The sequence below is a fragment of the Vidua chalybeata genome, chromosome 14, assembly GCF_026979565.1.
Source record: "Vidua chalybeata isolate OUT-0048 chromosome 14, bVidCha1 merged haplotype, whole genome shotgun sequence".
Taxonomy (NCBI): domain Eukaryota; kingdom Metazoa; phylum Chordata; class Aves; order Passeriformes; family Viduidae; genus Vidua; species Vidua chalybeata.
The window spans coordinates 12,180,780-12,206,116 of record NC_071543.1 but is presented as its reverse complement, the minus strand read 5'-3'; the positions used below and the strand labels follow the sequence as shown (position 1 = coordinate 12,206,116).

The 25,337-nt window shown below is 44.2% G+C and overlaps 2 protein-coding genes across 4 annotated transcripts in view; one reads left to right on the top strand and one right to left on the bottom strand.

The window, feature by feature from the left end:
* Nucleotides 1–14,247, top strand: part of PLS3 (plastin 3) — a 50,032-nt gene extending 35,785 nt beyond the window's left edge. For all 3 annotated transcript variants that reach the window (XM_053955935.1, XM_053955937.1, XM_053955936.1), the window contains exons 3-16: nucleotides 309–472; nucleotides 2,815–2,944; nucleotides 3,378–3,510; nucleotides 4,810–4,891; nucleotides 5,557–5,722; nucleotides 6,842–6,984; nucleotides 8,351–8,446; nucleotides 8,963–9,158; nucleotides 9,805–9,883; nucleotides 10,108–10,222; nucleotides 10,341–10,474; nucleotides 11,311–11,434; nucleotides 12,004–12,128; nucleotides 12,938–14,247. In XM_053955935.1, the coding sequence (XP_053811910.1) occupies nucleotides 309–472; nucleotides 2,815–2,944; nucleotides 3,378–3,510; nucleotides 4,810–4,891; nucleotides 5,557–5,722; nucleotides 6,842–6,984; nucleotides 8,351–8,446; nucleotides 8,963–9,158; nucleotides 9,805–9,883; nucleotides 10,108–10,222; nucleotides 10,341–10,474; nucleotides 11,311–11,434; nucleotides 12,004–12,128; nucleotides 12,938–13,070 (1,820 nt within the window). In that variant the 3' untranslated portion in view covers nucleotides 13,071–14,247. The remainder of the gene's footprint in view (nucleotides 1–308; nucleotides 473–2,814; nucleotides 2,945–3,377; nucleotides 3,511–4,809; nucleotides 4,892–5,556; nucleotides 5,723–6,841; nucleotides 6,985–8,350; nucleotides 8,447–8,962; nucleotides 9,159–9,804; nucleotides 9,884–10,107; nucleotides 10,223–10,340; nucleotides 10,475–11,310; nucleotides 11,435–12,003; nucleotides 12,129–12,937) is intronic.
* A 2,896-nt stretch (nucleotides 14,248–17,143) lies between these two features.
* Nucleotides 17,144–18,424, bottom strand: LOC128795001 (nyctalopin-like). Its single transcript, XM_053955353.1, has one exon. The coding sequence runs from the start codon at nucleotides 18,422–18,424 to the stop codon at nucleotides 17,144–17,146; it is 1,281 nt and encodes a 426-aa protein (XP_053811328.1).
* Nucleotides 18,425–25,337: the final 6,913 nt, after the last annotated feature.

The window sequence follows — 25,337 nt, the reverse complement described above, 5'->3', positions numbered from 1 at the left end:
TGCTGTTGCCCAGAGCTGGAGGGTTCCCATGACTTGTGCTGTGCACTCTCTGAGGATGTGCTGTGTGTATTTACTGTGTGCCTTTGGTTCCTATGGGTGTCCTTTGAACAATGTACTCCTCGATATTTTTGGTGTGGCCATCCTGCTGTGTGCCCATGCCCTGCGTGGATTCAGCAGGTCCCCAGTGTGCTCTCCATAGCTCTCCATAGCTCTTGGACATGGGGGATCACGTTTTGCCCCTCTGTTGGGGGTCAGTTCTGTCAGGTACAGGCACATTTCTAAAACCTTCTGCCTCTTCTCTTCCTCAGACCTCAACAGGAACGGGTTCATCTGTGACTACGAGTTGCACGAGCTGTTCAAGGAGGCCAGCCTGCCTCTCCCTGGGTACAAAGTGAGAGAGATCATCCAGAAGCTCATGATCGATGGGGACAAGAATAAAGATGGAAAGATTAGTTTTGAAGAGTTCGTCTATGTAAGTGATATTTCTGAATTGCCAGCAGCCTGGGGGGCCCCTTTAACACAAAGCTAAGGATGACTGTAGAAGAGTGGCTGACTTCTCAGCCACTTACCCCAATCCTAATTTTCTTTTGACAAACTGATCTTTATAGCCATGTAAAAATCAGTTCACTGTACAGGTATCTGCATATGATCAGTCTTTTGTGCTGTTATTGACAGTCTTTAGATTTGGACAGAGGAGAAATACTGAAATATTTTTGAACAAAAACCAACCAACCAACCAACCAAAAAGAATCCATGTGGTTTTCCTAGATTATAGCTTCATTGGAGGCCAAAATACTGTTTCCACATGAGATGACAACTGGAAAAAGAGACTTGCAATGATCCAAGCTTACAGTATTTACTGGAAGCTATTCAGTTTTTCCAGGCACACAGATGAATGCTTGTTTTCCCTGTGTATCAGTATAATTTCCTTTCTCTGTTTAATGGGACTACAAGTATTTGCTAAAGAGTTGGAAGGGCATTTCAAGACACAGTTGGATTTGTGTTAGGTGCTGATCTAAGAAAATTAAAATCTCTTGCCTTGAAAGGGATTAACAGGAATAAGGTGATGGAACAAGTTGGAGGATCTGCCTTTTTTAGTAGTAGTAGGCCAGAATTTAAACATTTATTAATTTTTACAAAAGTGCAAGATTCCTTCAATGTATGTTTTTCATCCTTTTGATGCTCTGATGATTGAATGCTGAAGGAGTAATTAAAGTATATGCAGTACATTGAGGGAGCTGTTTTCATGTAAATTAGGTTTCTTGATATTTCTTAATTTATACTCACTTTCTGTTCCTTAATTGTTTTCAGACCCTCTGAACTTTTTGAGTTCGGAGTCAACTAGTAAGTTGGAGTTTGCAGTTTGTAAACACTTGCATGCTGGGTGCATGTTTCAGCTGTTGGTTTGAGCTGGTCCATAACTCTTAACTTTGCACTAGGAAGGAGAAAATAAATCTCTTCTGTCGCATTTGAAAGGTACCAATGATTGAGTAAAGACAAAATGTCTTAGGGCAGCTGAGGTGTACATTAGCAGCAGTGCTTAGCTCTATGATTTTTACAAACTGTACTCTTGCTCTGAGCATTTTTGCTGGAGATTATGGTAGAAATGACATGAACTGTCTTTACATTGGGACCAAGTGACTTAGTGGTTCCTCAGCATTAGAGCACATTCTCAAGAAGATAGTAGTTAAACCCAGGAAATTTTAAAATAAATAGATCTAAAACAAAATCCTTGTGGTTAAAGCCAAACAACCAGAAATCCCCCAACTTCTGGGCTCTCAGATCTTCAGTCAGCTTTACCTGATCAACCTCTGCATGCCATCAGGAGATGATTTAAGTGCACTGTAACATCATCTTGACTTGCCACCTTCCCTGTGTTTAAGGGGTGGGAAGGTAAGGTGTGACAACCAGCAGCCTGGCCCTGTAGTGACACCTCTGCAGCCTGGTGTCCTCTCCTTTTAGCAGAAGCACATTGTTGTCTTGCTTTACAGTGCTGTTTCATTGCTTTTTTCTGGGTAGTGTTTAGTGAACCTGTACACATTTCATTTGTGTTTTCAGCTTGGTTGAAACAAATTTAGTTTAGTTTTGAAGGAGTTACAGTAGGCTTTCCAGCCACTGACTGTGTTTTTACTAATAGCTGCTCAGTTCTGTAGGGCCTCAGGGCCACTAACAGTAGCATCCAACCTGTACAAATGGCATGTGCAGTCTTCTGTGCTAAAGCATCTCTTCTGCCCTTCAACAAGAGGGTGTTTCACCAGTTAGGCAAAGCCTGCTGTTGAGGAAGGGGAATCTTTACTTAGAGCACTCATTGTTACACTTTATTACAGATTTGACTGTTATATGCTTAAAGAGAATTGTTTCTTGGGTTGTGGACAAAGTCTTTTGTGTGAACTAAAGTCACAGTCACATGAGCATCTGGCTTATGCAGAAAGGTTAAAATTGCACCACAGCTTTCTCAAGTTTGGCCCTGCAGGACCTGCTGCATGTGTTACCTGTGCTCAGACTGCAAAGGTTTTGTGTTTTTTTCTTGTGGTCTCTCGAAATCTACTTGTGAAGGTAAATATATGCAAGGTATTTCATGCCTAATGCTTCTGTTTCAATAGGCACTTGCAGTGTGTGTTTGAGAAAGTGGGATGACTCTCTGCCCACTGTCCATGTCAGATTTAATACCACTACACCCTTGCTGGGCCCTTCACATTTGCCGATTTTTACTGTGAAGTTTGCTTTAAAGCTGAGAAGAAATAGCTCCTTCTGTGGTCCTTTTTGTTTATGAAGGTGAATTTTTCTTGTCTAATGGAGCACTTTAAATTGTAGATTTTCCAAGAGGTGAAAAGCAGCGATATTGCCAAAACATTCCGAAGAGCCATTAACAGGAAGGAAGGAATCTGTGCCATCGGGGGCACCTCAGAGCTCTCCAGCGAGGGGACCCAGCACTCCTACTCAGGTACCACTCTGGCTCTCATTTTTCTCTTGGGTTTTTGGAGGTCCTGTGCCAAAACCAGCCCATTTCTACCACCATGCCATATGCTGTGCTCTAGTTCTCCGAGAGCTGAGTGATCTCACGTCAGGGTGAAAAGCAGGACAGAATTTATATGCTGCAAATTTAACAGTGTATAAGTTAAATGTGTTCTCATTTGCTTCGTTAACTGTGCTTGCTGATGAAGTCCTTGTGTCACACTTGAGTAGGATAAAGTTGTTAAGTAAAAACAACAGGAATATTGTGATGAGAGTCTTCTTTCTTTAAACTTTGTGTGACTAATATAATGTGTGGTAATGATAGTGGGGCTGTTATTTCCCCATGGCTGTTGTACTCTGCTGCTTTTGGGAAAATCTTTGTTATGAAAACCTTGTATTAAATTTATGATTGGTTATCTTAGAGGAAGAGAAATATGCCTTTGTAAACTGGATAAACAAAGCCCTGGAAAATGATCCCGACTGTAGGCACGTTATTCCAATGAACCCAAATACAGATGACCTGTTCAAAGCAGTGGGAGATGGGATTGTGCTATGGTAAGTCATGATGGCTCCTGAATTAAAGAAGTTAAAAGTCAGCAAAATAACTTTCTGAAAATGTAATTTGGGGTATTTTCATCTTATTCTAGACTGATTTTGTGACTGGTGTGTGTGCATAACGTTTTGCATGTATAAAAAGAGGCTCAGTCTCTCAGGCTTTCGCTGCCATTGTGTGATACCTTAGCTTTGGTGCCAGCTGATATTTTCACCCTGTGCTTTTGTTTGGGCTTGAGACTGAGTTTGAGGGGGCAAAAGGTGCTTTGTAGGAGCAGGAGTTGTCCTGGTGCAGACTCAGCCTGGTGCTGGGCAGCTTGAGGAGGGGCACGTGTGATAAATGGCCCATTCTCTTGGATGTTTAGGCAGACAGTGTTCTCTGTGGGAATGTTAGTGACCTTATTATGCATTAACCCAAAAATGGATTTTCTGTGAGTCTTCTTGTTCTTTTTAATAACTGTACTAAGTAGGTTAGGTGACTTATTCTGTTACATGCTGAGAACAGAAGGAATCCAGGGCTACTAAATACCAACAACCTTCTGTGTATGAGATTTTTGTTGGTTTTATGGGTTAGGTTCATTTGTTTCCATGTAAGTGAATTAATATAGTGGAGAACTGGATCAACCTGGAATTTCAGGATCTCTGTATCAATACACAAAGTAAGTTTAAGTGAGTTACCTCTTCTCTTTAATAGCTTTTATTTTTTAACTTTAGCTCGTGATGCTTATTTTTAGTTTATTTATTTCCCAAGTTTCAAGAAATTCATGGCTTTAGGCAAAGACTGAACTGAGTAGGAAGTAGTTCATACTATAAAGTTTAAATTTGCCATTTTTTGTGTTGATTAAAAATTCATTGTGCTCACATGCTCCCCACTGAGCTCTCCAAGTGTTTGTTCTTTTCTGGGGCAGGTTTTCGTGCCAGCAGTAGTAAACCTTTACAATAGGAGGAAGTTTGTTGTCTTACTAGAATGTGCAGTGGATGTCAGCAGAGCAATGAGTCTTCACTAGTTCAGGGACTGCACTGTGAATAATTCATGTGCTCTTTTTGCTCCAGCAGCTGAGATCAGTAGTGGCTGGGAACATGTTTAAAGTTTCAGGCTTAGCTATTAGTTACAAATACATTCTTGATAATGTAAATATTAACTCCTGATTTATGCAATCTTGATTTTTATGGAAAAAAAATGACACAAAAACAAGCAGGCTAGAGGAAATGTGCTGTGGTGAATATTGTTACAGTGCATTGAGTTTTGTTTGGATTAAATACTAAGTGTTGTTCAAATATCACTGGTTTTCCTCCTAACAGCAAAATGATCAATCTTTCTGTTCCTGACACAATTGATGAAAGAGCAATTAATAAGAAGAAACTCACACCGTTCATAATTCAGGTATAAAGCATTTCTGTATTTTATTTTCTGAAATTCATGTTAATATAGAATTAATGAAGGTAGCATGGTGGCTCAAGGCATTATTGTGGAATGCTGGAAAGGAGCAAATTTTATAGCTTCTGTTTAATTATTAAATGCAGTTTTGTACCACGCATAATTGACAGTTCTGTGGGCATGGTTCAAAAATGCTGAATTAATGACAAAATGGGTAAAGTGGCTGAAATGTTGTGCACACGTGATATTGCTGTGGTGATTATGTACAGCACTGTCTTTTTTAAACAATGTGGTTATTGGTGTTGGCTATGAATCATTTCATAGTAGGGCAGGTTGTTTTTGTGAGGATGCCTCTATGTGTGTGTATGTGTGTAAATTAGCACTTCTCTAACCTTATTCTTGTTGATGCCACTAGATGCAACTAACTCAGAGGCTGAAACTAAATACCAGAGGCTGAAATTAAACCCTGGTGCCTAGTTCAGTTCTTATTGATGCAGCCTGCTGCCACACAGCTCCCTTAAAACTTCAGCTGGAGGGTGGCTGGGAGTGTTTCCTCTGAGCTGCTGCTGTTGGAGCAAGGACAAGGGGGGAACCTCCACTCTGCTGGTGCTGGATGAAAGGGAAAGCAGCATCTCCTTGCTCTGTGTCTGACTGGGCTCTGCTGTTTGCAGGAGAACCTGAACCTGGCCTTGAATTCTGCCTCTGCCATCGGCTGCCATGTTGTCAATATTGGCGCGGAGGACTTGAGGGAAGGGAAGCCCCACCTGGTCCTCGGGCTCCTCTGGCAGGTCATCAAGATCGGCTTGTTCGCTGACATCGAGCTCAGCAGAAATGAAGGTAAGTGAAATCCTCAGTGATTACTTCTAAAGCATGAGCACAGCATTGCTTGTGCTGTCAGCCCCAGCCCTGCCTCTTCCCTCCCTCCTCTCTGCTGGAAGAAGGATCACCAGGGCATGTGCCAAGCTGGATGTTCTCCAGCCTGTTTGTGGCTGTGCAGCAGGTTCATGCAGGTGGGCTGTGCCATCCTGCTGGTGTGTCTCAGCCTTGGAGAGCTGGCTGAACACCAGCCTGTAAGTCAAGATGCAGCTTGGCTTGAGCCTGGCAGTGAATGAGCACACTGCTTGGGGATGCCCTAGGCTGCTCCAGCTGCAGGCTCCTGATGGTGTTGGGATGTGCTAAAAGCTGCTTGGATCCTTTTAGGATTATAGACAACTGCATAGCTTCCTCAAAAAAAAAAAAAAAATTAAAAGGGGGGGCTTCAGTTCTGTGGTAGTTATTTGGTTCCAAAATCCTCCTTGCTACTGTCAGTGGAGCAGCTTGAGCTCTCACTTTGACCTTGGTGGTGAGAGACTGATGCTGCAGATCTCTCCCTGTAGTCACTTGGTCCTGCATGACAGCCTCTAAAATTTAAATTTAAAAATTTAAAATTTAACTTTTCAAATCATCTGAAGAGCTCTGATATTCCTGCTTGTGCTATCAGAGCATCCAGATGGATGGAGGGGCTTCAGTGTCTTTTATTTTAGCTTCCCCATCATGAAGTGTTGACATTGTTTGGTTTAGATTGAAAATTCATGTCAGAGGAAGCACTGGCCAGCTGAAAGGGTGCTTATCTTGGCTCCTTTGGGTTTTTTTAATGGTGCTTATGAAACTGCTTGGAAGCATTTTTCATTGAGATAGAAGTGCATTTGCATTTAGCTTCCTGCCATCAGCTTAAAAGACTGCACATAAAGTCCAGAGAATTTTGTTACACAAGAAAAGGGAAAATACTTTTTAACACATATATTTCTAGATCATTTATACTCCTCTCTGTGTAACAACCAACTCAGGAAAACTCTGCTAATACCCAGAATGTTTTGACATAACCAGTAGTTGGTATTGTACTCCCTTGAAATCTTGCTGCAGCTTGAATTCTGGCATGCAGGTTTGACTCTTCCCTGACAATAATTTTTCTTGTAGCACTGGCTGCCTTACTTCGTGATGGTGAAAATCTGGAGGACCTTATGAAACTATCCCCAGAAGAGCTGCTCCTAAGATGGGCCAACTTCCACCTGGAAAATGCAGGCTGGCACAAAATCAGTAACTTCAGCTCAGATATCAAGGTAGCAAAGCTCTCCTGATTTGCAGTGCCTGGCAAAAGACTGGGAGCTGGACAGGGATGTGTTTGCATGTGTAAATGAGACCTTTCATCCTCAGGCAGGACCTTTCTTGACCCTAACACACTGAGTGGTCTTACAGGGGCGTTTGAGTGTTATATTTGAAGTCCTGCAGAGCTGTTCTATCTTGCCATGAGGGTGAGCTCAGTGTTGAACTGTCTGTTTCCTCCAGTGCTGCTGTTGTGTTTTAATCAGCTGTGAAACTGGTATTGCTTATATATTTTCAAATGTCTTTAGTCCATATTTTGATGGAGATAACAGGGGAAGATGCTTCACTGGAGAGTGAGACTTGCACGTACTCTTGGCAGGTGATGGCATTTCATCTAAAATGTCATGGGCTGGAGAGAGGAAGGGAAACAAGACTTCTTATTCTTCACACTGGGTTTAGTAGGAATGGGAGTGGGGACTCCTAAAGCTGCTTTTCACATGTGAGTGGGGGCCCTGGTGAGAAATGGAGGGTGGTGACTCTGGGTCAGTGTGAGACATGTGGACACTGGTCTCAGCAGTTTTCTGGAGCTTATTCACATGGCCAGCAGTTTCAGGTAGGAGAAAGAAGATTGAGATAGGAAGAAAAAATTAACAGTTAAGGTGTGTGACAATCATAGATCTGACCTGTTGTGTGCCTAGTTGCTCGTATTTCCAACTTTAAAATTACTTAGTTTTGCTGATAGCTGTTGGCTTCTCTGGTGCATCCCTTAGGTTGCCATGATATGCTGAGGTCCTCCTTAGTGCTGAGGACTAAAAGGACATGTAGTTGATAAATAATCACTACAGCTCTTGGCTCCTCCTGGTTTGTGACCATCCCTGGCCTTTCTCCTCTAAGCCGTTCTAGCTAATGTGCAGGCACAGAAGAAAACATTCAGACATCTTATAATCAGCTTTTTGCTTGGAATTTGTCTTCACTGAGCCATTTTCATCATTGCTGTGGCAGTAGGAATGGCTGCTTTGTTTAGAGGTTAGGGCTGCCTTGGGGCATCTGGGGGCCATGAGTGTGAGCAGCATGAGGTCATTGCCTCCTCCAGCCACTGCAGAGGTGGCTGTGACACCAGAGCTTGTAGCAAAGGCAGCTTTCAAACAGTCAAACCACATAATTGTCATCTTAAATATTTCTAACATTTTCCCTTTGTTTCCTTTCCTGCTGCCTGGATTTCTACCATTGTGCTCTCTTTTAAGCTTACAGATTTTGGCAATTCAGTAAAGGTACATAAGCCAATTATGCACGGTGACTTGTTAAAAATGAGCTTGAAATGAATTGTTATGGTGTATTCACTGCTGTGCAGGAGGGCTGAATTTTCTTTTTCATTCATTGCAGGATTCCAGAGCCTATTTCCACCTCCTCAATCAAATTGCACCCAAAGGTCAAAAAGAAGGAGAGCCTCAGATTGATATTAACATGTCAGGTTTCAATGTAAGTATTCAGGCTGTCGTGTCCTCATCCTGTAGAATCATGAGCTCCCTGTACCCTATCATTGCCCCATGACATCTGGGTAACCTGGTATCTTAATTTCTAGAGCGTGTACAGTGTCAGTGGCCATGTGCACACCTCAGGTGCGTGCTCAATGAGTGCTTGCTGCCAGCCTGGTCACTGCCCTCCAATTAACAGAGATGACTGAGAAATACTTTGTGGGCTTGCTCCATTTGGGAGCATTTTGACTTCTTTTGAACCACTAAGTTCCAAAAGCATTAAAATTTGACAGCATGTGAGCTTGGAAAGCACTGTGCTAAGAAAAATAGCAAGACAAGCCATGAGAATGGCACAGCTGCAGGGGTTGGTGCATGTGCCTCATCCCTTCACTCACTTAGTGACTGATGCCAATCGTGGACTTGTGACATTGCTCCAGATAGTGGTCAGGAGCTTCCCATCTGCTTTGTAGTGTAGCTCAGTCTGTTCCATGACAGCTCTTGTGCATTGCACCCCTGGCAGGAGAAGGATGACTTGCGCAGGGCAGAGTACATGCTGCAGCAGGCAGATCGGCTCGGCTGCCGGCAGTTCGTCACACCGGCTGACGTGGTCAGTGGCAACCCCAAACTGAACCTGGCCTTCGTTGCCAACCTGTTCAACAAGTACCCAGCACTTACCAAGCCTGAAAACCAGGACATCGACTGGACCCTTTTGGAAGGTGATGGCCGTTATCAGTCACAAAATAAGCAGGAGGGGTCTATCTAAAGTAAACAGTTGTATCACTGGAGGCTGTGCCCTGCACAGGTATCTCCGTTGAAGTAACACCTATGATTTGAGGCTTCAGTGCTGCAGTGGTTGTTTACTCATTTGGGGCAGATGAGAAGGGCACTTGGCGGCTTGTTCAGCTGCTCTGACCCTGTTGTGGAGCCTGAACCTGTAGGCACTCTGCCAGCACCCCATCACTCACCATGCCGGGGAATTTGGTTTTGCCATTTCCTGTGATGGGCAAGAAAACCTCAGAAATGCAGTGAGATATTCATGGGAGCACCAATTGTTGGCACAACTGGGACTGAGCTGTGGCAGCAGTTAGCTAACACCCATGTGAAAGATCTTTCTGCTCCTTTTTCTTGCACAAAATGCAAAAGGCTCTTCTGAAGCCTGAGGAAATCAAAATGACATCCAAGATTAGATAGCAGGGTCACCCTCTTCCTTTGAAAAAAATTATAGTAGAAAAAAACACTCCTTTTCTGCTTAAAACCTCCTGGTGAGCTCTGCTGCTCAAAGCTCCCTGCCTTGCAAGGTGGAAATCCCTGCTCAGCTTTGAGCTTGCGGAATTTGCAATGAACCTGTTTTCCATCACGTAGGAGAGACGCGCGAGGAACGGACCTTCCGCAACTGGATGAACTCCCTGGGTGTGAACCCCCACGTAAATCACCTCTATGGGTAAGCTTTAGGCTCTAGGGAGACCCAGCTGGTTTGTTTTTTTTGTTTTTTTTTTTTTTTTTTTTTTTTTTTTTTTTTTTTTTTTTGTTTTGTTTTTTTTTTTTCTTTTTATTGTTGTTGAAATTGCAAACACCTGTAAAGAATAGTAGTTATTCATGATGTGACAAAGTCAGAGTGCACCCAAATCTCGAAACATTAGACTTAATCCGTGTTTTCCACTTTAGTGATCTCCAGGATGCACTGGTAATACTACAATTATATGAAAAGATCAAAGTTCCTGTTGACTGGAATAAGGTTAACAAGCCTCCCTACCCTAAACTTGGAGCAAATATGAAAAAGGTAAACATGTCAAAAGACTTTAAAGGAAGCCATGGACACTAAAATTCCTGTTAGAGGCTTCCAGTCAAGTGAGTGTGTTTGTGAGTGATTTTTCTGCTTAAACTCTTGTCCTGTGTAGCTGGAAAACTGTAACTACGCTGTAGATTTGGGAAAGCATCCAGCTAAATTCTCCCTGGTTGGCATTGGAGGGCAAGATTTGAATGATGGAAACCCAACGCTGACACTGGCCTTGGTCTGGCAGTTGATGAGAAGGTAGGACCCCTCTCAAACGTGTGAATCTTGCAAATGGAGTACAGAATTTGGGAATTTTCTTCCATGAGAGTGTTGCAGTAACTGGAACAGGTCACCCAGAATGATTGTAAAACCTCTGTCCTTTGGGGAGTGTCTGAGATACACCTGGACAAAGCTCTGATAGAGCTGCACGTGAGAGGCTGGAGCAGACACCTATGGACAGCCTGTTGGTGGACCTGTGACAAGCCACCTGCTCAAGTCTGGTCCACAAGCAGAAACTCTGAGCAGTAACATTACGCAACTTTTATGTTTTGATTTTTAATTGGAAATTGAGGGGGAAATGTCCTGGGGCTGGTTTATAGACCGCTTTTGCATTGGAATGGGGGAAAGAAGAAACTTAATAACAGATAAAATTGATCTTCCTGTTACCTAATTCTGAAGAATTGTAAATTATGCAAATATATGTCTGGAAAAAAGGTGTGTGGTAGATCCTAATTTGTCATTACAGGTCTGAATGCCAACTCCTGAGGTAATGCACACCTTTTAGGTTATGTGTTACCCCTATGGAGCAAATGCTCAATGATAAAGCAGTTTAACAAGTGTCCTGAGCCCAGGCAATCTTTTGAGCTTCTATTAAAGGACGTGAAATGCTAGAAAGACTAATGCTTTAACAAAAATCACACTTCAGATAAGATACATGGTTCTTTCTTTTTGCTAAAGGAGTTTTAAAAAAAACCCCAAACTCAGAGCTGAGACTATGTAAAGACTTTCCAAGCTGCCATGGCTCATGTTGCATCCTGGCTGCATGGCTTTGTCGTGGCTCTGTGCCTAATCTTGTTCTCTCTGCTGGTTCTCAGGTACACACTGAATGTCCTCGAGGACCTGGGTGATGGTCAGAAAGCCAACGATGACATTATAGTCAGCTGGGTAAACCAGACCCTGAAAGAAGCTGGCAAGTCCACCTCCATCCAGAACTTCAAGGTGCAGGTTCCCTTCTTGCTTACAAAAGGAGACCAGTGCCCAAATTTTTTTTTTCCTCAGCTGGAGGAACAGCTGGGGCTTCTTAGATAGGAGTTTAAACAGGACAGGATTCAGACTGTGCTGGGAACAGAGTGGCTTCAAGCTACAGGATAGGAGAATGTTTAGGACTGCCCATAGTGGGGAATAGTGGTGATGTGGGGGGTGATCAGGATCTGGGGTGAGATGCTGGCAAGCAAAGGGGCTGGAGCTGGTGTGCATTTGGAGGTGAGCATTGTGCCTTGGGCTCTGTCAGCATGGCAGAGCTGCTGCCTGCCTGTCTGCACAATGGTTACTTCTTTGGATTTCCAGAGCACTTGCAATAAATTGGAGTAATAGTATTGTATTATCACCAAAGCTGAAGCAGCAGTTTGGTTTTCCCTCTGGTCCACGTGGGAATAGTCACTAACTCTGCTGCTTTGAAAAGGCTCGTTTGAAACTTCTTTGGTTGCATGTTGCAGAGCAGCTGAATTGAGGTGAGAATTATGCTTTAAGGATTGGACACTCATCTTCTCTGTCCCTATATTCTCTAGGACAAGACTATCAGCACAAGCTTGGCAGTTGTGGATTTAATCGATGCCATCCAGCCTGGTTGTATCAACTATGACCTAGTAAAGACTGGTCACCTGTCGGAAGATGACAAGCAAAATAATGCTAAGTAAGTTTGCTCTCTCAAAAGCTGTTTTGCATTGAAAGGGTGCACATTGAATGTTCTGGACTCAAGCTGCAGGTGTTTTGACCAGTTTATTGCTGTGGTTTTCAGTCTCTTTTAGCACAGTACTGCCTTTTTACACAGGCAGCACTTAGTGAAATCGAGTTGCTGTCCTTGCCTGTGACGCTGGAGGGAGCAGTTGGCTGAACTCTGGCTTGCTGAGAGAAATGCAGAACAGCTCCAGCAGTTCTTACCAGTGATACTCTTATTTCTCACCTGTTTGTTCAGGCATTTGTGTGTGGCTCATAGTTTTGAAATTGAACCCTTGTAAGTCTTATGTCTTGTTGAATCATCACAGATTATCAAGTTTAAAGTATGCATATTAAAACATGCCTTTGTAATGTGTGTTCTGTGACTGTTCTGCAGTGGCAGAATGACAGCAAAATTTCTGGTAGATGATAGTCTCACTTTGTTATTCATAAGGAGCAAACAGAAAAGGAAGTGTTACATGATTAATCCTTCATTATATTGCTATTAGCCCTAACAAATATTAATTAAGATTCCTTAACTGTCAGTAAAGTGGACTTGACATTCAAAGGTCAATTTGCACATTAAAAACACTTTACTGTGGAAAAGGAAAACAGCAAAAAATGAGAAAAACTTGTAAAACAAAAGGATGTGGTGTGATTAAACTGTTCCACATCTTGAATCTTAATAAAGAATAGGTAAAATTGTGTTGCATGGGACAGGATTTGACTTGCCATTTACTGGTAGCAGTTTTGGTGCTGACCACCTTATCTTTCCGTGGTGAATAGGTATGCTGTGTCCATGGCAAGAAGAATTGGTGCCAGAGTTTATGCTCTTCCAGAGGATCTTGTGGAGGTGAAGCCAAAGATGGTCATGACCGTGTTTGCCTGCTTGATGGGCAGAGGAATGAAGCGAGTATAAAAGGGATGATCCACGTAAAGAAAAAAAAACCAAAATGCAACAAAAACCCAACCTGCCACCTGGGTGCATGAGTAGCAGATCGGCTGTGACCACGTTGAAATGCTGTTGGCCTTGGAACTGTTGAAGTTCAAAGGACTTTGTTTTGCTTTGCAAGACAAATTTATCAAAATTCTCAGGGGGAGGAGTTATAACCAACAGACGTGCTCTTTTCCCAAAGGAAAGTTTAACTTATCAAGAGCTCACAGAAATGCATTCATAGCAGACCTGCATCTTGCAATATTGCTCTGGAGCTGTTTTCACTCCATTATTTCTCAGATACTTGACGTGTGGTTTTATACCCTTGAGGGCTATAAGGTGGTTGGTATAAGTTGTAATGGAAACAAATCTAATTTCTATCTGCAGTCCACTTTAATTTCTGTCATACAGTCCAAGCATATTTTAGGTTTGACCACATCCTTAATTTTGCAAATAAATCTACAGTACAAGTTGGGACCTGCAGGCCAGCTCGCAATGCTAAATAAGAAATGTGTAATTAGGAAGATGTACTTCCTCTGGTATTCTTTGTACATGGTGCTTTTTTGTACATCTAACTATTTTGATTACTTTGCAAATAAAGCATGGCAGTTTTTTCTCTTGCTGCTTATAAAAAGGGTTTTTTTTTTGTTTGTTTGTTTGTTTTTTAAGGTTATATTACATATGATAATACCACCATCCTTGGACCTCTTGCAGTAACATGATCATGTTGCTGATGGCATGGTTACACCTGAGAATGGAAGTGAATGCATTTTTGTATGCATCTTGGTTCAGTTCTGTGCACCTAGAAAATAATTTTTACAGAAATTTGCATGAAAACTATAACTTTTTTATTTAAAATGCTGTTCAATACAAAACCATACTACATTGTGGACAGGTTTTGTGCAGGGAAGAGGCAAATGGTATAAACAGCAGGGTTCAATAAAGTGAACAGCAAATGTGCTGGAATATAAGGTTATTTTTAGAGATAAATGGAAGGAAGCATTGTCGCCAAAGAAGGAAGATGCTGTATCCATAGGATTTCATATTCTCTTGCTTTGGCAAGCTGTTTGCTATATTTTGAGATCATATTGCTATTCCAAGCTATTCAAAGTGATGTAATATGGTGGCAAAGCATCAGTTGAAATAAAAACATTTAAATACACGCTTCTCTCCTTATTTGCACTGACCCAGCGTGGCAGCCTGTGTTCAGTTGCAGCTGGTGCTTCTGGGCTGCAGTGCCACACACAATCTCTTCATCTTTATTGGCCTGATGTGAATTTGATGCTAGGTCCTGGTCCTTCAGAGCATGGTGAGGGGTTGGTGCTGCTGGCAGCACAGCAGGGAAAGGTCCCTTAAAAGCAAAGTTTGTTTGAAGCAGCAGCTTCTCTGTTGTTGTGCCTTGGAGGCTTCAGAGGTTAACATTTGTATGAGGGCTTATTGAGTGAAAGGGAATTAATTTACTTGTGTGTAGGAGATGAAAAGAGGGCGGGTGAAAAGGAGGAATTTGACAGGGAGCAGAAGAGGGGCTGGGGCACCTGGGAGGAGATGAGCAGGAGCTCTGCCATCTGCAGGGGTGAGGGCATGGGCTGTGGTGGCACCGGCTGGGAGTGCTCCCTGCTCTGGGTGTGGAGTGTCAGCGAACCACCCCAGTGATTCCCTGCATGAAGCCTTGTGCAGAGCTGGCTGGGAACTTTCCACTGGTCCAGTTTTTTCACAAGAAAAGTATGTTAACAAAGCTTCCCACAGGAAACTGCATGTTTTCACTCAAGATGGAGCGATATACCGTAAGTAGAGCCACAGCCATCCCACTGAAACTGTTCTGGTGATTTATGGCACTTGCTGGGGGTGTGGTGTGATTCAAGTCAGAATTCTTGGACTTTGGAAGTGGCCATGTACATTTGTACTGTCTTGCCTCTTTTGCCTCCTGGTACCAGGTTAAAGGAGGAGAAATGGGTACTTTGACAATTATAGAATGGGAAAGCATCTCCTTGTGCTGGATGTATTTAAGAAAGAAAAGTTTGGAGTCCAAGCAAAGCAGATCTCTCACACTGAAGGTCCAGTGCAGGGCAACCAGGACAAACCCAGTGCTTTCCCTCCAGTAAACACTCTTAACAAGCAGGTTTTCAAATAGTTTGTTTTTGTTAAACACCTAAAATTTTCAACAGGAGATGTAAACTTTAGCACATTTCCTTCTTCCTGCAACTCTTCCTGCTCTTTGATATTAAATAATTTGTTAGTATTTATATTTTGTTTTGCTTCTTCAATTGCATGCTTTTTGTTTCCAAGGTTTTTTTAGCAGTGTCACCTTTGTTCATACTGATTTTTTTTTTAAACAGTTGGACTTGCTGCTGATCTTACAGTGCATGCTGTTCTTACCCTTCATCTTAAGGTCCTCCTTCAAATGTCTTTGCCAGCCCAGACTGCCTCCTCAGGGTCTCTGTTTTCTGGCCTTCTTGTATTCCTTGCAAGTTTCTTTTTTTGTAGATTAAAAATGTAGCCACATATTCTCCCTGAGCATACTGTGTATAACTTGCTAAATATTTCTATGACTTTTTATCATAGCACAGAGGAAGCAATTTAGTTGTGTTCCTGTTACTGTTTAATGAGGTGGTGGTGTAAAAGTGGAAGGAATATTTTCTCAAAGTGTTCAGAGAAGGCAAGGTTCTTGTCCTTATAATTTTTTTCACCAGTTTGTATTATTCAATGGAAAAAATCAAATCCTTTAGGGACTTAAGAAATTGCTGAGGTGGACTTCGCTTGCTTTTTTGCTTCTGCCTTTTTCTGTTGCAGCTTGAGAGTAATGCAAAAGCAAGAAACCAGCTGGAGTATTTTTCCACCACTTCTCAAAGTTTGTGAAGCTGAGAAAAGTGAAGATGATGAAACAGCACAAACAATGTAAGCAAAAATTTATTGTATTGACCGTTAAATGCTTTGCACAAACCTAATCACAAATATAACGAGGATGCAGCATGTGTGGTTTTGTTGTGGAGCCTCACTTCGCCCCTTCCCTGGTGTAACAGCAAAGATTGGTCCTGCTCTGCACTCCATGGCAGGTTTCCCCTGTCAAATTGTGCTGGCTTGTGTGTTTTCAGCCCTAAACAAGGGCTTATTTCTCTCTTACCTCTTATCAGCTTGGGATAATTCCTCTAAGGACAGGGACAAATGTGGTGTGTCTGGCACACATTCCTTTGCTTCCTTCTCTGAGCACCCAGTAAACATTGGATAAGGGCTTTTAATGTACCTGCACAAATGGAAAATTCCATTTGGGAGGACAGAGAAGGCTGATCTGTGTCTCCCAGCAGCTGAAGGGAAGCAGACTGGGAATATGGCACTGGAATTGTGCTGAGCTCTTTGACTGCATGCAGGGAGATAGACACAAATTGTACAGACCTTTCCTGAGACAGATGACCTCCTTGCAGGGGTAAATGCAGAGCCACATTAGCTGAGGTGCAGTGCTGTGAGGAACAGCTGAGTGATAAAATGTTTTACATGGTGGTGTTTTTGCCCACGCCTCCAACACTGTCGTGCATTCTAACAGCAGAGATCCCCGTGTGCCTGCTGTGGGAAGGTACCATGTGCTCACAGCGATGCTGATGGGCTGGGCCTTTTCTAAGGGCTCCAGATGTCCTGGAACATGTGCAATTTATTCCTATTTCAGCAGTACTCACAATATGCCCAGTATGGGCTGGGCACAGGAAGGCAGTTCCCTCCAGGGAGGTCACACCTGGCTGTGGTCAGTTGGGAAATGGGAAGGACAGAGGAGAACATGCTTCCCAGCCCCACATCACCAGCACAAGCCCCAGCCCTGAACTTGCCAATGTGAGCATTTGCATTGAATTTTGATAGCATTTCAGATTAGACTTGCCAATATGAGCATTTGCATTGAATTTTGATGTTAGCATTTCAGATTAGAATATTGCCCATAAATGAAATAATACGTTCCTATATAATGAAATCCCTTTATTTCCATATAAAACCCACCTGTCATGAAAACCACTGTTCATAAACAAATTTCAAGAACACAAATAAGCAGCCTCCACTTTATAATTAAAACACCATTAAAACGTGGCCACCGCGGTGCCCCATCCCCTCTCATTGTACCACGTGTGGCAGGCAAGTGCCAGCAGGATGAGCTGGCCGGGCAGGGCCGGGGGCCTGGGGGCCACACTGGTGCTGGCCACCCTGCACTTGTCTTCACTGGCCAGCTGCAGTGGCACGGTGCAGCCCCCCAGGTGCCCAGGGCGGGGCTCCTCAGGTGCTGTTGTGTTGGCAGGGCTCGGGAAGGCGCAGTCCAGCCCCTCGATGACCGCCCGGCGCGTGGAGCGCCAGAGCCAGAGCGTGCTGCAGTCACACCTCCAGGGGTTGTGGGACAGGAACACGAACCTCAGCTTGGTCAGCTCAGAGAACAGCTGCGTGGGCAGGGAGCTGAGGTTGTTTTTGCTCAGGTGAAGGAAGTGCAGCTTGTTTAGGTGTAAAAAAGCAGAGTCTGAGATCGAGGAGATCTGGTTGTTGTTCAGGTACAAGTTTCTCAAGTTGAGCAGCTGTCTGAAGGTGCAGTCGACAGCAGTGATTCTGTTGGCTTCAAGGTGCATGGTCTTGAGCTGGATCAATCCTTCAAAAAGCTGATTAGGCAAATCAGTGATGAAGTTGTGTCCTAAATTTAACATGCCCAGTCTGAGAAGCTTTGCAAAAGCTCCGTTTTGGATGATCCATATCCGATTCTTCCTGAGATTCAGATCGTACAGGGTTTCCAGGTCCTTCAGGGAATCTCTGCCGATGGCTTCTATGTGATTGCCCTCCAGGGACAGCCTGGTGAGGCTGGAGAGGTTCCTAAAGGCTTGTGGGACATACCTCATGTTATTGGAGGCTAAATCAAGCCTTTCTAAAGAAGGCAAGTGTGAAAATAGAAGTGGGTGGATTTCGAAGATATTGCAGTGGGACAAATCCAGGCTGATGAGGTTTAATAGTCCTCTGAAAGTGTTTGCGTGCAGGTAGGTGAGGCGTGAGTTCCTGCTGAGGTGCAGCTCTTGCAGCCTGCTGAGAGCATGGAAAGTTCCTGGGGTCAGGAAAGTCAGATTGTTCCCATCTAGCCAGAGGCTGTGAAGGAAAGTCAGGTTTCTGAAGGTGTTGGTGTTGAGAATCCGCAAATAATTGTTGGAGAGGTTTAGAGAGATGGTGGATGGTGCTATTTCTGCAGGTAGGGTTTTCAGTCCAGCTCTGTTGCAGAGGATGGTCTCTTCAGGTGTACATTTGCACATGCTTGGGCATGAATTGGAGACATTCAGACCCAGCCCAGCCTTTGCTGCACAAGTAAATATAAATATAACGAGAAAGAACATGACCAGCCACACATCAGCCACAGCATCTAATACCTGATGGATAGGAGAGAAGGAGGCAAGAAAAAGAGCGTGTACCTTTGGGCAGGTGAACCGCGGGCAGGGCAGGGTCGGTTGGACTGTGCACAGTGAAAATAAATCAGCTGGTTCTTCCTGCTGCAAGCCCGTGGGGATTAAGTGTTTAGACACGTCAAAGCTGATTAAGTGCTGCCCTGAGAGGCAGGGAGACTTCTCAGCCCAGCATCATGCTCTGATAGTGGTTTTTCTCACCTCCAGCCTTCTGCAAACAGCAACAGGTAACAGACTTCCCCTGGCAGCTGTCTGGGAGAGGCTCCTGCTCATGGGTTATCACCATTCTCAGAGTCTGCTTGGCAGCTGGCTCAAAAAAACTGTTCTGGGAGGAGTTTTTGTAGTTTGCTGCAGCTGGAGCTTCAGCAAAGGCAGTGGAAGGTGGCTCTGCCATCCAGGTGTGAGGTGAGGGCACTCACCCTGACAGAGGCTGCACACACTGACAGATGCCCCAGGCTCAGGGATTTCCCTTGGTGATGGCTGTGACTCCCCTGCAGTAAAATGGGAGACTGCCAGGAGCTGTGCAAGCCTCATGTTCTCTGACACGAGAGACATTTCTCTGACGTTTTTCTCTGGGAAAACACAGAGGAGTGCTGTGTCCTAGCAGTGCTGCTTCTTGGGATAAGCCCTGAGCCATCTATGAAGGGTGAAAAATGAACCCTGTGGTTGAAACATGGAGCACCCCAAGGGCACACTGTCCTTCCCAGGGCACTGCTTCTCTCCAGCAGGTCTGAAGATGCCACTGAGCAGCTGGAGCTGGACTTTGGTCCTTAAAAATCTGTGTCCTTGCCCCTGCTCTGTTTTTTATCCTATATCCACAGTGCAAAGGGAAAGTGCATTTGGGGGCCTGATTGATGAACTCAACAGCCAGGGATCAGCAATCTCCAGACTGATCATTCTGCAGGACCAGAGCCAGGGCGTGCAGCTGATGTGTCATTAGAGCAGCCAGTGACACAATTGCTGCTCTTGTTTTTTGTCACTCTAAATCTTTCTTCTCCATGTCTCTCTGCTGGAGTTCTCATGTGTTCTGATGCACTTGAAGCACCTTTTCTCAACCTTCTGCCTTCCTGTGCATTCCCATGCTCTTAATTTCTTGGTCTGTCCCAGCTTTTTTTGGTTTTTTTCATGTTTTACAGGTTGGGTTTTCTTTCTCTTCCCTGTTCTGCCAGCTCTGTCCAGACAGTGGCTAAACCTCCAAATATACAGTATGCCCAACAGTAAGTGTGACCTGGACAAGTTTGCAGCTCTGTTGTTTTCTCAGCAGAAGCAGATTATATTTCCTGTGCTGTTAAATTGCTATGTCGGCTTCAGCTAGTTCTGTTTTCTTCTTCATTTTTTTCAAGCAACAATCCCCTGAAGAACAGCTTCTCTCTGGAAGCTTGGCCAGGATGATCATATTGTGTAATGGGGACCATCTTCCAGCTGTAAACAACATCGTTTATTTAGTTAGACAGGCTTTGGTGCAGTGTTACTGGGGGCCAAAATCTGGTTTCCACCAGGAGCAGCAGTGCTGGCACCGTGCCCAGGGGCTGGTCCTGGGAGCCCCAGAGGAAGGTGGAAATGTGCACTGCTCACCACATCCAGCTAATTGTGTCTGGGGTCAGGCTAAAGGTTTTGGGGAGTGAATCTTTGTTTTCTGTATTCCTGGGTCAGCTGGGACTGCTCCTTTGAGGACATCACCTTGGGGGGGTGTCCTGCTGCTGGGGTCTCCATGGCTTCTCTTGCCTCCTGGTACAGCACAGCTTGGAATATCCATCACTCCATGACTTTGTCACTGCAACCCTGTGAAGGAGACAGGTTTCTGCTGATCTCTGTGCAGGACAAGTGAGCTGCACTGTGTGCTTGGGAATGCTCTTGCCTTTAGCTGAAGTTTGTAGCTCAGGCTGAAAAGGATGGATCTCTTTCTCTGGTGTCTCTTTTATTCTACACAGGGTTTATTTGTGGTTGTAACTTTTTATTCTACACAGGCTTTATTTCTGGTTGTAATTCTGGTTGTAATTCCAGCAGTGTTACCATGTTCTAGCTCTTAGTAAAGCCCAGTGCTCTCTGTAGTGTAACTCTTCTTGATTTCATATTGGAAATTTTCAGACCAAAAGCATGCAGCTCCTGGAGCTCATTGCTGCCAGATGTTGCTTAACTGGACTAAAACACTGTGGTGGAACAGGACCATGCAGCTGCAGAATGTTTCCTTGCTTTAGAGCCTATAGGGCCAAGGAAACCCATAAGTATCAAAGTGACCAGAATTTTACACTTTGTCACAGGTTTGGCAATTGCAGTTTCTCCCTGTAAGGATTCCACAAAGCATGGAGGTGGCGTGGCAGCTGCCTTGTGAGGATTTTGGCTGTCCGAACTCACCGATGGCAGCCCAGGTTGCAGCTGCCTTTGGGGTGGAAGCAATGCAGTGTTATGTCAACACTCAGCACTGTGGAGAGCTAAACCTTTGCTGGGGGCTGAGTGCTGGTCCAAGAGAGTGGCCACAGGAATGTCCTGTTGTGCTGCAGTGCCCAGAGCTTCTGTGCAAGCAGTGCTCAGCATTGCTGCAGCTTCCTGAGCATCTCTACTGCAGTCACTGCCACACCACACTGCAGAGACAAGGTAAGGATGTGCTCCTTGAGAAGAATTGGCACATGAGGTTTTCCTCTACCTACCTTCTAAACAAACTTTCCCTTTATGTTCTGTTCAAATATTAGCATCTTGCTCTTGGGTTTTCTTTTCCAGGCTCAGCTCTTTGTGCTCCACGTGCAGGGATTTTGATTGTATCTCTCCATCTGCTTGGAGGGTTTCTGGAGTGCATCATGTGTTTTGGATGAAGTGGCTCATCCACCCAGCTTTAATGGAAAAGCTGAACCACTGCAGGTCTTCTGTTAAAATGTATTCCACCCACCACATGACCATGGTTGTGTTTTTGTCTTTTTTTCAGTCACTGATTTATCTGACATCTGGGATTTATAGCCCAGCACATCCCCTTCAGAAATTGTTTGTAGCTGATGTCAAGAGCCTTGCCTAATACTGTAGATTTTAAGGAGATGAATTATCTTTAGAAGATTCAGGCAGTAGTCAAAACATCTACTTTGGGATGGTCTTGCTGGTCTAATAAGTTAAAAGAGCAAGGTTTGCATTCTTTAAACTTTTTGTTGGGAAAAGATGGAATTAGTAGAATCACTTAATAGCTTTGTTGGTTAAAAGATTGATTAAATAATGTGGAATATACAAATGTCAGGAATAATCTGACACCCCCAAAGCTTTATCTAGCTGGTGAACTCCCTTTTGTGTGTATCTCAGTATTCTTGGAACATAAGAGGAATTTCTAGTAAAAACACTTAAAAAGTGGGAAAGCTGTTTGCAGTGGCTATAGTTCAAAATGGCAAAGAGGGGAAGATCTTTATTTTTAAAAGATCTCTGGAAAGAGACCCTTTGGGTGCTCTGTAACTCTATTAAGTTTTTCACAGAGTTCTAACTCTTCCTAAATACCACCTTGAGACCCTAAAGAGAAATGTGAAGCATTCTCCCCCATCCTTTAAATGCCAGGCTATACACAGCTATCTTAGTTCAAATAAAGCAGAAGTTAGACAGGAGGGAACTCTCTCCCACAAGCTATGGGCACCACTGTCTTGACTTCTGCTGCTCATCACAGCAACTGGTTTGGGAGAAGTGAGAAGAAAATTACCTGTGGTGATAAGTTATGAAAGCTGACTGGGGGTTCCTGTTGTGGTCTCACTGCTGAAATGCTGCTCTGCCACTGATGCTGCTATGGCCATGAAGGCTCTGTGCCTGTTTTTGGCAAGCCCTGGAGTCTGGTGGTCTGTCTGTGTTGGGGGCATGGCTGGAAATTGAGCAGCACTCAGGGATGGAGTTTTGACCAAGTCCTGCTGCCTTCAGCAAGAGCAGGCATACCCCAAGAACAGGCAGTGGTGCCAGGGTGTGTGCGTTTCCTGCCTTTAATAGCAACGGGCGCAGCTTGTTTTCAAAATCACTTATCTGCTTGTTTTCTTTACTACTTTTAGTAGCTTGTAAAATGCTTACAGCCAATAATTTGAACAAACAATGTCATGGAGGATAACCTCAATCTTGGCAGTGCTGTTGGCTGGACACAAACATCTCTCATAAAATAAATGCTTTGGATAAGTTTTCTGCATGCTGAAGGTGGAAAGGGCATCCCTCTTCCCTCCCAAATGCCTCTGTCACACTCACTAAACTGCTCCAAAAACTGACCTCTTCTAGCATAGCAAGTCTGTTCAATGGGACTAGATACTCTCAGAGTATCTGATGGGCCCTGTCTGGGTGGCCCTTGTGGTCACTGCTGTGCAGCTGTGAAGTGAAAAAGCAGCACTTTCCCCAGGCCTGTTTAGTTCTTCCACATGAAATCATGGCTCCAGGAGGGAGAGTGAAACACTGGCCAAGGTCTTGCCTTTGAGAATGCTGGCAGTTCCCTCTTGGCCAAAACATCGGGTTTGCAGACAGCCACGGCCAGAACTGATCATGCTTCAGAGGTACCTGAGACAGTGCTAGGACCAGAACTGACCCAGCGAGAACCACGGATGCTGGATGGGAATGGGACTCACTGCCTTGGCCTTCAGCCTTCAGGGTCACTGCTCACAACTGCTCCCTTCCCTGAGTCCCCAAAAAGGATGCAAGCAATCAGCTTTCTCTGAAGGAGTGCTCTGGGGCTGGGGAAGGGGGAGCGAGATTCTCCAATCTTACTTGCAGGAGTGAGCAATGAATCCCTGAAGAAACCCTTAAATAAACAAATGCAGGAAGGAGGAAAGCATAGAAAAGTTTATGGAATGCTGGAATATTTGGCACGACGCACCCCAGAATCACAGAATATTCTGGGTTGGAAGAGACCCACAAAGATCATCAGGTCCAGCTCTTCCAGCCCGTGCAGGGATCAAACCTGCAATCTTGGCATTATTAGCACCATGCTCCATCCTACTGAGCTAATCCCAAGTCTGGCATGATGAAAATCATCATTGCCGTGGTAGTTGGTGCTGGATCCCAACTCCTGCTGCCAGCCCTGGGACCAGGGAGTCAGGGGATCCTGCTGTAAATCAACAACCAGACACAGCCACAGTGATCTGTGCTGGGTTATGCATCCTGGGGAACACATTTATAAAAGATTCTTTTTCCCTCTTGCTTTCTCTAAAGGGAACAAATCAAGCACATGGATCTACTTTGCATCTGGATCTCCCATTACTTTGAGCCTTTGTCAGGCTGGCAAGGTTTAGCCTCAAGAGGTGGCTCTGACAGCGTGCTGGCACTGACAGGCTCCTTGTTTGGAATATTCCATCCCGGACAGCGGCAGCACTTCCCTGCAACATCCAAGACCTAGGACTTGGAGTGCATGGATCCTTTTCTTTTTATTTGTACAGTTAATCAGAAGGTGCTATTTGAATTGTGTGTGGTGGTGGTTTGGGGTTTTTTGGGTTTGGGTTTTTTTTAAACACTTTTGGTGACCATTGACCTCTTTAGGAGCATAGGCTTGAGGATAGAAAGACAAACCTAAGGGCTGTATGTGGGCCTGCAGCAAATTTCTTGCTCCTCTTGAATTGTGAATTTTTTAGTTGGTGTAGAAGACATACTCAAAATCCTTCCCCAAATTCAACCCTCAGACACCTCAGGCTTCAATTAATTTAAAATCAAACAGGTCTTGTGTTGAAAACTCTCAGCTTTTGTAACTTTGCAGCCAGATGAGCAGTGAAAGGCTCTGCCCTGTGCTGAGCTGTGTGCTGGGCTCTGCTGCAGCAGATCCATGTGCTGGATTTACCAGCCTGGCTGTGGAAAACAAATCCCACAAGCTCAGGGGGCATTAGCTCAGCTGTAGGGCTACATGGCACGAGGTTGTTTTCTGCATGGACAACTTGGGCATCTGTTTTACATCCATACAAGATGCTCAGAAATAGTGAGAGGAAGAAAGAAACGGTGGGGGAAATAGAGAGAGAGATTTGTGAGAGGAAGCTTTGCAGTGAGGATTTGGGATTAGATAAGGAATCAGCATTGGCAGGGGAAAGAATGGGAGCAGGATTTGTCAAAGGGCAGCCTGAGCTCTGCCTCCCATTGCACTGCGTGCAGCAGGGCCATTTCTTGCCTACTAAAGTCTCAATTCTGCAGGCAAAGCAGAATAAACATGGTCAGTATCTGTAAGGATCAAAAGTTGTGTGGAAAGGAAAACTTTATATTTAAGTCTAAACAACTAGTGTTTGTTATTTTTGAAAAATAAACATTCTTGTGCATTTTTCCTTCACTGGGTGTTTGCTGCAGGATGGAACAAAACCTTTTACCAATGGTTTGTGTGCAACTAGCAGCAAAGACTCCAGGCTGAGTGTGTCCTGGCACATCTTGTTACCAAAAAAAATTAATAAATATGGTTCAGAGTGAGTGCTGGCATCTCAGGTCACTCACCAGTGGGCCAGCAGTCCTGCAGACCAGGCAGGGTCTGTACTGGGGAAACTGGTGGCAGAAGGTGCATCTCTGCTCCTTTGCAGCAGGACTCATGACTTTCTCTTCTGTGTGCTTGCAGCCTGACAGTCCTGACCATGGACTGCTTTGTCATCATGTCCTTGAAGCAGTAAATTGTTGCACTGTGCTAAATAGAAATGCTGTGTGGGATTCCCTTTCTTTAAATAACTCAGTCTCCTTTTAGCACAGAAAATGTTAAGAACTGGACTTTGAATTATGAGGCAGATAAAGACAAAAGCTGACAAGGACTCTTCTCTCTGCCTTGAATGTAGCACTCACCTCCAGGGGATGGGTGTATATGAGTTTGCTGATAAGCTTTTTCAACACTCTCTGAAGCTTTTTCTGGTCAAAGACATAGCTGGGCTATGGTGAAACTGGTGAGACTGTTCTC